The 13,218-nt window shown below is 41.6% G+C and overlaps 1 protein-coding gene across 1 annotated transcript in view; it reads left to right on the top strand.

The window, feature by feature from the left end:
• Window positions 1-13,218, top strand: part of itih5 (inter-alpha-trypsin inhibitor heavy chain 5) — a 50,217-nt gene that overhangs the window by 15,519 nt on the left and 21,480 nt on the right. The window contains exons 6-7 of the mRNA XM_078552970.1: window positions 1,248-1,411; window positions 3,266-3,382. Of these exons, the coding sequence (XP_078409096.1) occupies window positions 1,248-1,411; window positions 3,266-3,382 (281 nt within the window). The remainder of the gene's footprint in view (window positions 1-1,247; window positions 1,412-3,265; window positions 3,383-13,218) is intronic.

Here is a 13,218-nt window from a genome sequence, read left to right as displayed (position 1 = left end):
GGTAAAAGCCCATGGGATAAAGGGATATATGGCAAGTTGGATACAAAATTGACTCAGTGACAGGAAACAAAGGGTAATGGTTGATGGATGCTTTTGCAAATGGAAAGCGGCTTCTGGTGGCATGCCACAGGGCTCAATGTTGGGACCCTTGCTGTTTGTTATATATATCAATGTGGGAGGCATGATTGGGAAATTTGCATATGACACAAACATTGGCCGTGTAGTTGATAGTGAAGAGGATAGCTGTGGACTCCAAAATGATATCAATGGTTTGGTTGAGTGGGCGGAAAATTGGCGAATGGAATTCGGTCTGGAGAAGTGTTAGGTTATGCATTTTGGAAGGGCAAACAAAGCAAGGGTATACTCAAAAAATGGGAGGATGTTGAGAGGGGTTGAGGAAGTGAGAGACCTTAGAGTGCATGTCTGCTGTTCCCTGAAGGTGGCAAGACAGGTAGATTAAGTGGTAAAGAAGGCATATGGAATGCTTTCCTTTAATGGCCAAGGTATTGAAGACAAAAGCAGGGATGTAATGCTGGAACTGTATAAAATGCTGTTTAGGCCACAGCTGGAGTTTGGTGTATAGTTGTGGTCACCACATTACAGGAAGGACAACATCATTGGGTACCACCTGCAGTTTTAACTTGATACTGAACCATGAAACCACTGACCAGTGAAGCCAAACTTAATGTGAAGAATAACAACGTGGATGAGAAAACAGGGGCTATGGAATTACACTCTTTGTATCTTCAGGAAATGAGAAGATGAGGATTGAGAAAAAAAAGTTGAAGCTTCAAGGTTATTATTTTAAAAAGAATCTTTAAACAACCTTTGAAAGTATCTCACTTGACAAACTATGTTCTAAAGCAGAGCTAGTAAATTTTCACTTATGCCAGGCTCGAAAATTCATTCCATGAGTCAAACAAGAATTCTATTTCATCTGGATTGAATATTGTACCTTGAATATATTAATTTAAATAACTTCTGTTGGTAAGAGGAGGAAGTATTATGACCAAAGGATGGAATAACTATCCAATACAGTTAAAGATTTTTAAAGTATTCTGAATTGGGAGGTCAAATTATGCAATATGTAAGGTTAGATTTTATTTGGTGCTGCATTAACATCCTCAAACCGAGAAATGACACTTCTCATTTTATTTTATAAAACTGTGTTATTGTCGTACAGGTATACATTTCAAAGTACAAAGTAATTGTTAAGTCTTCAATGTTTCCCTCCTGTGACGTTAAAGCCTCACCTCCACCATCCACCAAAATCAATCAGACCAGAACAACAGCCCACATCAGGTTTGCCCCATCTATTATACAGCAGGCTGGAATCAGTGAGAATGGAGTTCTGGGTGACTTCATTGTGAGATACGATGTGAACAGAGAACTGGGAGTTGGTGAAATTCAGGTATTACTCTTAATTGTTTCCGCATTCTCTGTCTGGAGTATCCCAAGAGTATACGTTCTTATTTATACAACACTCCAGAGAGCCTGCTTTTGACAAATTGCTGCATTATTATTAAGAACACGATTTAAATCAGATAACTTCATTTTAACTTGGTTCACAAGTTAAGTTGATGTTTATGGATCTTAAACAAGTACCTGTGTATTTTCCATCTGTGATATCTTGCCATAGGAGTTTGCCTTCGTACTCATTTTAAATTCATATTCCAAGCATCATTCACCTATGTTTATGTCCCACCTGAGCCCCCCAAACCAGACATCCCCTGGTTCATTCTTAAATCCCAGCAAAGTAAGAGCAAGTTGTTTTCACTTTTAGTTTCTTTGCCACCTGTTTCTTTTCTTCTCATCAATTTTTCCCTTCCCCTCTTCTCCTGAAGCTATTGATGCTTCTTGAGGTTTGGTACTCAGTATTCCAGTCACTTTCTGTTAACTCATCCAGATGGACATTCTTCAGGTGTGTCACAGTGAGACCTGGAATTTCCTGAGTTCCCACTTTCTGACAAATGACCCTGGTGTGAACTTCTTGTTCAACCACAGGAAATGTTGTAACCAAGAGCAAGTGTATTCTCATTAATGACTTCAAGATCGCTTCCAGCTGGGATTTTTGGATAGCGTCTATAAGCAGTAAACCTGGCTTACCTTGCCTATCCTAACCGCAGGGTGACTATTGCTAATTGTCACATACCCTTTTCTTCCCCTCCTACTCTAATTAAAATCAGTTCACTATGCAGTGATTTAATGTTGAAGGTGCTATTTGTAAATAAATGCCATTACACCATGATCAAGAGTTGGTTAATTTTGGTAAATGGTTGCTTTCTCCCAAAAGATAATTGCATCATTTTGTAACTAAATTCTAGTGCGCAGTTTAGCAGTGTGAGCCATCTGTAATACTCTACTCACCATCTTTTCCTGAGAAATAAATACTTCAAGGTTATATGCTACAGTTACTGTTTATGCACTCCATTTCTTCAGTAGAGTTCCTACTATCATCATCAAGTATAGCAGTTAAACACTTTCTCTACCTTTCTGCAACAATGTGCTTCAGCTGAAATTTCAGAAGTGAATGACCATATGACAACTATGATATTTTCCATTTCTCACACAAATATGGCCCATGTAAATGAGATTGTCAATTGGGGACCAGTTAAGAGACAGTGATTATAATATGAGCCATACTAGGATATTTTGTTGTTTGTATCCGAACTTTGTCCAACGCCATCACACAGTGGCAGCAGTGTGTGCCAACTACAAGATGCATTGCAGCAACTTGCCAAGCCTCCTTCAGCAGCATCTACCAGATGAACGGCCTCTACCACTTAGAAGGACAAGGGTATGGGAACACCAATACTTGCAAGTTCCCCTCCAAGTCACACATCATCCTGAATTGGAAATATCTTACTGTTCCTTCATGTTGCTGAGTCAAAATCCTGGAATTCCCTCCCTAACAGCACTGTGGGTGTACCTACACCACACAGATTGCAGTAATTCAAGAAGGGGGCTCACCATTACCTATTCAAGGGGAATTAGAGATGGGCAATAAGCACTGATCTTGCCAGCAATGTTCACACCCCGTGAATGAATTACAAAAAACCTCATATAACATAGGACATGAGAGCCATCAGAGAGGTGATCTTAAATGTGGGTCTCACAGGTTTATAGCCCTGTTCAACCCATTGTCACCCAGTCACCATCTCAGGATTACTTGTGTTACAAACACAGCCAAACAGAAAAATTATATGTTGTTGCCTTTAACCATGTCGAGAAGAGATTTGCTAACATTATTATTTTCACTTTCTAGGTTCAAAATGGATATTTTGTTCATTACTTTGCACCCAAGGATCTTCCTCCAGTGCCAAAAAATGTGGTTCTTGTGATAGACACAAGCGCATCAATGGTTGGAAAAAAAATCAAACAGGTATACATCTCTACTATGATACAGGGATCAACTTTATCATACTCAAAGAATAACCAGTTTACAGATGTATGAATATATCGTCATTCATTATTATCACTAGGCTAATCATAGAATCATAGACACTTACAGTACAGGGAGAGGACATTGAGCCTATTGGTGCCTGCACCAATTAAAAAAGCTATTCAGCCTAAATCCCATTCCCCCCTCCCCCCCATTGACTTTGACAATCACCTGTTTTGGTTTTTATCCATTTGCTGGTATCCCCAAACCAGTCAGTTCTACTTTGATGCATTAGTATGAATGGTGGTGAAGTATTGTCCTGAAGATTGACTCAGTACAAGGGAGATAGCTCATGTCTGGCTTTTAGGCTGACAGCAGGCACCAGAAGTTAGACAACACATCTCATCATTAAATGTGAAAATGTGTTTCACATTTCCAAAATTGTTAAATGCCACATTGTCTTGACATCATTCTTGTTTTCTTGCAGCTTATTTCAGTGCAAGTACTTAATGTGTCAAATATTTTGTAGCTTCAACATTGAGTTTTGCCGCTCATGCTGTCTTCAGCTTTTAAACAGGCAAAGACTTGGCGTTCGTCTTTGCCTCTGTTTGCAGCCAAATAAACTGTCAACATTCTGTTATATTTGGCAAGCTTCTCCTTCGGAATTAATACCAGTCAAAATTGGCCAAGTAATGGTGTCGTTCAATTGTAGTTTTTTATTTTTCTCCTTTACTGTTACTGGCTAAACATTTACAAAACAAAAAAAAAATGGATTGCAGAGGTGTCGATCTTTACGCTGTTCAACACACTTTCTTTGCAAGCGTATTCACTCTTTCATCAAATTGTGTGATGTATTTAGCTCAGTTTTGATATTGTGCCACATAGCAAATAACCCACAGATAGGAAGGAACAGGACACTAAGGTGGATTGAAAGGTGGATCGAGAAGCAAAGAGCGATTGTGAATAAACCTGTGTTAACTTGGAAAGCAGTTATTATCCACATGAAACTATCATTGATTGTCGTAAAACCCAATCTGGTTTACTAATGTCCTTTAGGGAAGGAAATCTGCCATCCTTACCCGTTCTGGCCTACACGACACCAGACCCACAGCAATGTGGTTGACAGTTAACTTCCCTCATTCAAGGGCAATTAGGATTGGGCAATAAGTGCTGGCCTTGCCAATAAAGCGCACACTCCATGAAAGGAGGAATTTTAAAAAGTCCATATAGTTCTAAGAGTCTGGGTTTTTAATTGATGTCTGTGGAAAACCTGTTGTCAGAGAAGGAGAGTGATATGCAGAAAGGATTTGGACTTTAAACATCAAGTTAAATACTGCCATAGATAAAAAATAGCCTGTCCAAAAATCCAGATATCACAATCCATTCATTTAGCAATACAGACTAAATAAAACATATCAGAAAACCTACTACAAAAACTATACTTTACATAACAATAATTACATTTCTAAAATGTGCTGTAGTTACGAAGTGAAGATTGTCAGCAGGTTGATACCTGAGCATCAAAAAGAGAGAAATTGTATTTACAATGTGCCTAATTACATTGGTCAGAAATGTTTCAAAGTTCTCAAAGGCACAAGTCAGGAGTGTGATGGAATACTCTCCACTTGCCTGGATGAGTGCAGCTCCAACAACACTCAAGAAGCTTGACACCATCCAGGACAAAGCAGTCCGCTTGATTGGCACCCCATCCACAAACATTCACTCCCTCCACTACTGATGCACAGTGGCAGCAGTGTGTACCATCAACAAGATGCACTGCAGGAATTCACCAAGGCTCCTTAGACAGCACCTTCCAAACCCACAACCATTACCATCTGGAAGGACAAGGGCAGCAGACACATGGGAACACCAACGCCTGGCAATTTCCCTCCAAGCCACTCACCAGCCTGACTTGGAAATATATCGCAGTTCCTTCACTGTCACTGGGTCAAAACCCTCGATCTCCTTCCCTAACAGCACTATGGGTGTTCCTACTCCATAGGGTCCGCAGCGGTTCAAGAAGACAGTTCACCACCGCCTTCTCAAGGGCAATTAGGGACGGGCAATAAATGCTGGCCTAGCCAGCGACGCCCACATCCCATGAATGAATAAAAAAAGTACAATGAATTACATCCTGGAGGGCAGTCACTGCTGTTATGTCGACAAATACAACAGTCATCTTACATGAGGCAAGGTCCCACAGTATCAATGAGATAAATAACTAGTTAGTGATAAGAAGATTAGACAGGAAGGCTCCCTGGTCTTTCATATATAATGCCATGGGCTTTTTATTATCCAGCTGCACAGGGCAGCATTTGTAACCCTGCAGCTCTCCATCAGTACTGCACTGGACTCTTCATTTTGATCATATCCTTCAGTTCTCATCATGAGGATTGAGCTGATAACCTTTGGCTGACTGAGGAACAAGAATGCTACTAACTCAGCTTGGCTGACAATAAACGATAAGCAAGTAAAAACTGGGTAGCTGGAAAGCATTTTATACTTATTTTGTAATTAAAATGCCATGCTTAGATCAAGAATTCTCTGCAATGGTAGTAGATGTGAAGAAAATTGTTTATTTTATTCATTGGCTGGACCAGCATTTATTGCTCATCTCTAATTGCCCTTGTTCAGATGGCTATATGTCTGGAGTCACATGTAGGCCAGACCAGTTAAGGATGGTTGATTTCCTTCCCTAAAGGACATTAGTGAACCAGATGGGTTTTTACAACAATCAGCAATGGTTTCATGGTCATCATCAGACTTTTAATTCCAAATTTTTATTGAATTCGAGTTTCACCATCTGCTGTAGTTGGATTTGAATCCAGGTCCCCAGAGCATTACCGGGTCCCTGGAATATTAGCCGAGTGACAATACCACTCTGCCACCACCTCCCTACCAAAATTAGAATATTTAATGGAAAATGTTTTTTTTCAATGAACCTCTCTGTCGCAGGTATATACCTCTTTTGAAGAACCCATGAATAATTAAGGGTCCCATTTGAAAGGGGCACCACTAACCTGTATTAACAAAAACAAACCAAAACTTTAAAGGAAGCTTAATAACTCAAATTAAAATAACATTCCTCAGGTTGATAATGCACTTCAGCCCCCCTCTTGTGTCCATCGACTGCAGAAGGCCTCAAGCATACCAGTGGCCACCGCGTGTGCCCTCTCTCCAGGGACACCCAGGTGTGGATGTAGCTGCGGAAGAGAGACAGACAGTCAGGCTGAATGAGCCATTTGACCCCCACTGCTGCCTGGACCTGTTGATGGACACATTGTCCAAGCCCAGGAGCAGTACCACAAGAAGGATCTTCCGATCTACCTGCCCCCCATCCCTGCTGCACATGCACTCCTCCTCTCCACCCCACGCACCCCCCTACACTGGGTGGCCAAAGATCAGGAGTGTGGGACTGAAGTGCAACCAGAAATTGAGGAGCAGATCTTTCAGATAATGGACAAGGGGCTGCAATCTCTCACACTCCGTATAAATATGAAACGCAGACTTTTCCAGGCTGCAGAAATTACAGGTGGTCCGAGAGTCCATGAGGGTGGCTTAACCCTCAATTGGAGGGGACTGCCGCATGGAACACACTCCACGCCAAATCCCAGATGGTTGCTGGGTATAAACATGCCATGTTTAATATGATATGTTAATTTATCACAAGGCTTTTTTTTGTAATAACAATGATGCTTTAACTATTTTGCATCCTAGCTATCAGAAACATTTAAATTACGTTAAATTGCTAAGTCCTCAGAGTGAATTCTTCCCAGTGTGCCCACCTTTCAATTCCTCAGAACCCACCTCTGTCCCAGACCTTCTGTAATTGATCTAATCATCAGAATATGAAATTCAGCTAACCTTATCGATCCAAAGTCTCATGGTACATTTCTTCATTTATTCCTATTAAACCAAAAACCAAAACTCTGAGATAATTTTGTGTTGAATTGGGAAAAGGAGAGAGTAAAAGCAAACCAAATATTTGTCTATTTATTCCACTGTTTGTTGGCATTTTCTCGTGCATGACTCATTTTCTCATTAACGAAAGAGAAGACCATGTGGGTGCCAGCTCATGAGTCACTTGCTTAACAAACGACAGCTGCTAGGCCAATTCAGAGAATAAAATGTTTAATTCAAGACATTGGAAATATGGCATTTGCAATATTTGTGATCTCCAAATCAGAACAGAGTAGGCATCACTGTCCAGCTGATTTGAATTGATTGTCATTTTCAATAGGGATAAAATTATAACCTAAACAGAAGCATCTGCAATAAGTAGTGTTCAATGCACATTAAAAAAAGGTGGCAAGGCAGGATTTGGAATGATTATGTCTTGTAACCAGTGATGAAGCTAATGTTATTTTGTTCTTTACACTAACATAATCATAACATGTTTTAATATTTCCCTCCCTGCATTCAGGGGGAGGCAGTGGCATTGTGGCATTGTTGCTAGACTAGTCTTCCAGAGACCCAGGGTAATGTTTAGGGGACCTGAGTTTGAATCCCATCATGGCAGATGGTGAAATCTGAATTCTATAAAAATCTGGGATTAAAAGTGTGATGGTGACCATGAAGCCATTACTGATGGTTGTAAAAACCCATCTGGTTCACTAATGTCTCTTTAGGGAAGGAAATCTGCTGTCCTTACTTTGGCCTGGCCTCCATGTGACTCCAGGCCCACAGTAATGTGGTTGACTCTTAAATGCCCTTTGAACAAGGGCAGTTAGGGATAGGCAATATATGCTGGCCCAGCCAGCAATACCCAAGTCCCATGAATGAATAAAAAAAATCCTAACATAAAATTTAACTTGTCATCTACAATCAAAATGCTACCAACTCTTAGCTTCCTTTATGTTCATACAAATTATCCCTATTCATTGGGATTATCCTAATTCCCTCTAAAATTGCTTGGAACATTTGCTTGCCCATTATATTAACACTTAAACTTGACAAATTACCACTGGCATTAGCTGCAATACCTATATTATTTGAGGGGTTGCTGAACAGTAACTCTGGGGGTGTGGAGAAACACACATTTCCAGGTAATTTATCACCATCAAACTGAGCTAAGTGTTTATTGTTGTAATATGGCGCGCTGAGGTGTCTCAATGATGAGATCCTTCTGAGTTATATATCTAAACATCAGCCGTTTATTGTTAATCTTTAATTATTTACAGATTCCAGGTTACTGTCATGCATGGTGCTGTTACCTCCATGCAGGCTGGTTCCAGAGTCTTCTTTCCAGATTGTTCTCTCAGTCTATTGTCATGTGACTCTGTGCATCACATCATAGGCGGTGCTATTCTCCAGTCCCATGTTAACCCTTGCTCTGCCAAGCACCTTTACATTACAATAGCATGCAGACACATACTGCAACATTCCCATCATTTACTTTTTGCACATTTTGATTCTTTTGAGTTACCTCAGATAGCTTTCCTTCATTCACAGTCATCTGCTCACCCTGCACTATCTGTCTTCCTTGCTCTGTGGTGTTTTGCCTCCCTCTCTCTGGGGTTTCTGTTGCCATCGCTCTGGAGTCTTTTGTTTCCCCCTCAATGGGATCTTTTGTTGCCTTCATTCTGGGGTCTTTCGTTGCCCTTGGCACTTTCTTGGGAATTTCCCTCTCTCTGAGGTCTCTTGTTGCCCTCAGCGGAGTTATCTGCTCTCTGGGGTTTCTTGTTGTCCTCCCTCCGGGGTCTCGTGTTTCCCTCAGCAGAGTTGCCCTCTCTCTGTGGTCTCGGGTTGTCCTTGGCGGAGTTGCCCTCTCTCTGTGGCCTCTTCTGATTTTCTGTCCGTGGCTCTTTCCTTTTCTTGTAGTTACAGCTTTAAATTGTGTTGCCCATTTAAGACTGACTGCAGTAGCCTTTTCTTTTACACTCAGGCTATCTCTGCAGCTGCCAGTTTGTCTGTTATTTTCCTGAGCTTTTTGATTTTGGCGGGCCCCCTGGCAATCGTGGTTGCTTTTTGTTTTAAATTCTCTAACCTTTTGGAACCTTTTGCTCTTCTCTCTTTTGTTTTGAATGTCCTGCAAGCCGGGAGACTCGATAGTCTCACCTTCCAATCAGGGCCCTTTTTTAAAAGTAAAGCTGTAGCACTTCTTTTTATGTGCTCTGCTTGACTGTTTTTTAATCTTAAGAGTAGTAGCAATTTTTTTGCTTTTCTTAAACTCTGCAGGCTTTTTCTTTTGTTCTTACTATGCTCTGCAGGCTTTTCTACTTAACTCTGCCAGCCTTTTAAACTTTTTTTTAGTATAGCCATCTTCCAGCTGTCCTCTGGATGCTGAGCCCTTGGGGTAGCCATACATTCTATAATGTAAGTATAGTTACGATTTTGTATTTTTGCTCACCACCTTGTGAACTGTGTCGCTCAGGTTCTTGCAATTACCTGCAATGGAATCCCATTCACTCTGATGGATTCCTCACTTTCAAGTCTGTAGTGAAGCTTATTCAACTTTCCCTTCAAGTTTTCTTTTTAGGTGCGCATCTCCCTAGTTAGGCTTCAGTTATTTATTGTGTTTCATACCTTGGGATACCGTTCTGGGTTAATTTTTAGCTGGCACCTTTCATAATACCGTGGATCACCATGTAGGATTATGGTGCTATCTCTGATGTGATACCTTGCAGAAACAACCACCGCTGCCAACCATGTTGTACTAAGGCTTGTGGTGGTGCCTCAACGATGAGATTCTACAGAGATGCATATCTAAACATGAACCGTTGATTGTTAACCTTTAATTATTTACAGATCTAAGGTTTCTGTCATGCATGATGCTGTTAACTCCATGCATGCTGGTTCCAGAGTGTTCTTTCTAGACTGCCTCTCAGTCCATTACCATATGACTCTGTGCATCATACTGTGAGCGGTGCAATTCTCCAGTCCCACATTAATCCTTGCTCTGCTGAGTGCCTTTACATTACAATGGCATGCAGGCACACACTACGACAGTTTCTACCCACTTCAGAGCCCATATGTGTTATGGGAAAACATACCATATTACAAACTGAGACATTGCATGTGAGATATATTTCAAATGCTTGTGTCTTGGTCAAAAGACCATGTGGAGTAGTGCATTCAGCTTTAAGCCCCACATCTCAGGAAGATATATAATTGTCCTTGCAGAGGATGCAATACAGATTCACCAGAATGATACTGGGGCTTAGAGGGTTAAATTATGAGGACTCATTGCATAAACTTGGCTTGTGTTCCCTTGAGTGTCAAAGACTGTGGGGTGATCTGATCAAAGTATTTAAAAGGTTAGAAGGATTCGATTGGGTAGACACAGAGAAATTATTTCCCCTGATGGGACGAGTCAAGAAGGAGAGGACATAACCTTTAAATTAGAGACTGGCCATTTAGAGATATATTAAAGACACTTTTTTTTCACGCAAAGGTTTTTGGAGCTTTCAAGATTCCCACACCTTTGTTAAGCAAGGGTACGCAGGGATATGGAGCTAAGCTGGGTAAATGGAATTGAGATACAGATCAATCATGATCTAATCGAATGATGGAGAAGGTTCAAGGGCCTACTGTTGTTTTGATGTTCTTACATCAATCAGTTATTACATCTGAGACCGATACTGCTTGTCAGCAGTGACAGGTGAGCTGCTGCACTGTTGAACTTAAAGATACAGGACTCTGACAACCATGAGTATTGCATGAGGATATCCAGTAGGAACAGGCAGCACAGAAGGCCAATCATACCCATCCAGCAATAGCTGAAGAGCAATAATGTGGGGAACATGATGAGGCTTTTCAGGGACAGAGGAGTGTGCCATTTCCTACAGAAAAATCTCCACACAAGACTTACCACATGTAGGGCACTGCCAATAGTATCATCATAACCATGGTACTTGGTACCATGGGGGAGATGGTAGCATAGTGGTAATGTCACTGGACTAGTAATCTAGAGGCTCAGGCAAATGCTCTGGGCACACAGGTCCAAATCCCACTGTGGCAGCTCGTAGAATTTAAATTCAAATCAATCAAATCTGGAATTGAAAGCTAGTCTCAGTAATAATGACCTTGAAACCATTGTCGGTTATTGTAAAAACCCATTTGGTTCACAAATGTCCTTTAGGGAGGGAAATCTGCCGTCCATACCTGGCCTGGCCTACACCTCTCTCCAGACCACAGTGATGTGGTTGACTCTTAGCTGCCCCCTGAAATGGCCTAGCAAGCCACTCAATGCAAGGGCAATTAGGGAGGGGCAACAAATGCTGACCTGGCCAGGAACCCCCACATCCCATGAAAAGAATAAAGAAAAAAAAAGTTCCCTATGCACATGCTGTTTCCACGTTTGCACTTCTGAAACCTGTGTACCAGCCTTTTCCTGGAAATTGTTGCTTAAAAGTTACAAATTCACCAATTAATTTGTTAGGCCAATATATTCATCGCATTTCCCACTAACAGCAGAATGAGGTGGCTGCATAATTCCACAGGTCTACTATCTTCCTAAGAGTACAAAGGTCACTGACTGAACCAGGGCCATAAAGATCTTAACTCCAGTGAAATACAGCTGGACTCCGATCACGTAAGTGTAAGTAATGTACGTACCCTATCTACAGAATGGCCCATATTTTCTGATCATGATCGGAACCCCTCTTTCAGACCCTGATCAGAAAACAATTACATCCTTACCTTCCTCCTATTTTTCTGGGCAACCTGCCAATGGAGGATCCTGCTGAACTGACACAGCACAGGGAATCTCGGAGACATCAGTGAAGGGAATCCACACAGATGCCACGCCCAATTTTATAGCACTAGCTGCTGTTTCCCATTAAGTAAAGAGTTTATACGTCTCAAAGCTTCTTTGATAAGCTATGGAGAGAAGGTAGGTCGGTAAGGGGGTACAGTGGGTAAGGGAAAATGGGTAGGGCGGGTAAGGTAAATGGTTACAGACGTAGGGTGGGGAAGGCAAGTGAATAGGGTGGGTAAAGTAAGTGGGTGAGGGGGTAGGGAGGGTGAAGGGGTAGCGTGGCAGCTGGGTAGGGTGAATTTGGGTCAGGTCAGGTCATGTCAGCAGGAGAGCTGGGAGGTTCATGGTGGGGAGTCGGGGGCTCAGGGGGCATTGGGTGGTGAGGCAAGTCAGGTCGGGTCATGCTTTGGGGAAGTGAGGGTGTCGGGGGGAGCTGGGGTGTCGGGAGGGGAGTTGGAAAGTGAGGTCAGGTTAGGTTGGGTCAGGGGGAAATCGGGAGGTCAGGGGTGAGTAGGGGGTAGCCAGGAGGTCAGTTATATAGTTACCCAGGAGTAAGACTAAGCTTTCCCTGTCTAACACTTCCTGTATAACTATTCGGGTAAATAGGTTGGAATTGCCCTAAGTTCAAGCTTCCGATGGGCAATTCCCACAGAGTCACTGGAAGAGGTGGGCCAATGTATTTGTTGTGGCTTCCTGTAGCTTACTTCTGTATATTCTACTTGTAGATAAATCCATCTATTAATTTTAGCCTGTACACACTGGTCTAATGACATGGAATTTTCTATCTTTGGATAGGAACATGTTATATAAAATTTGGTGCATAATTAGGGAATATCCCTAATTATTGCCCCACTCACAGCACATAAAAGGATGCAGGTTTTGATTCCTAGGGATCAGCTTTCTTAAAGAAGCTGCTGCTTTGCTGGGAACAGAAAACAAAAGTGTAAAGAGTGATCAAATTGAGCCAGGCTCGCGAGGTGTAATGTGGAGAAGATTGGATTATCACTATTTCTTTTTCAAACTATTTTATTCTAAACTTGCCTTTTCATCTTCAATTATGCGGTACCATCAGTTTGTTAAGCTTAATGCCCCAGGAGAGTCTTGGATGTTTTGGTATACCCTCAGAGCTGAGTTTTTG

Source organism: Cetorhinus maximus, chromosome 12, assembly GCF_964194155.1.
Source record: "Cetorhinus maximus chromosome 12, sCetMax3.hap1.1, whole genome shotgun sequence".
NCBI classification, from domain to species: Eukaryota; Metazoa; Chordata; class Chondrichthyes; order Lamniformes; family Cetorhinidae; genus Cetorhinus; species Cetorhinus maximus.
The sequence above is the reverse complement of the archived record's forward strand: the minus strand, read 5'-3'. Positions and strand labels throughout refer to the sequence as shown.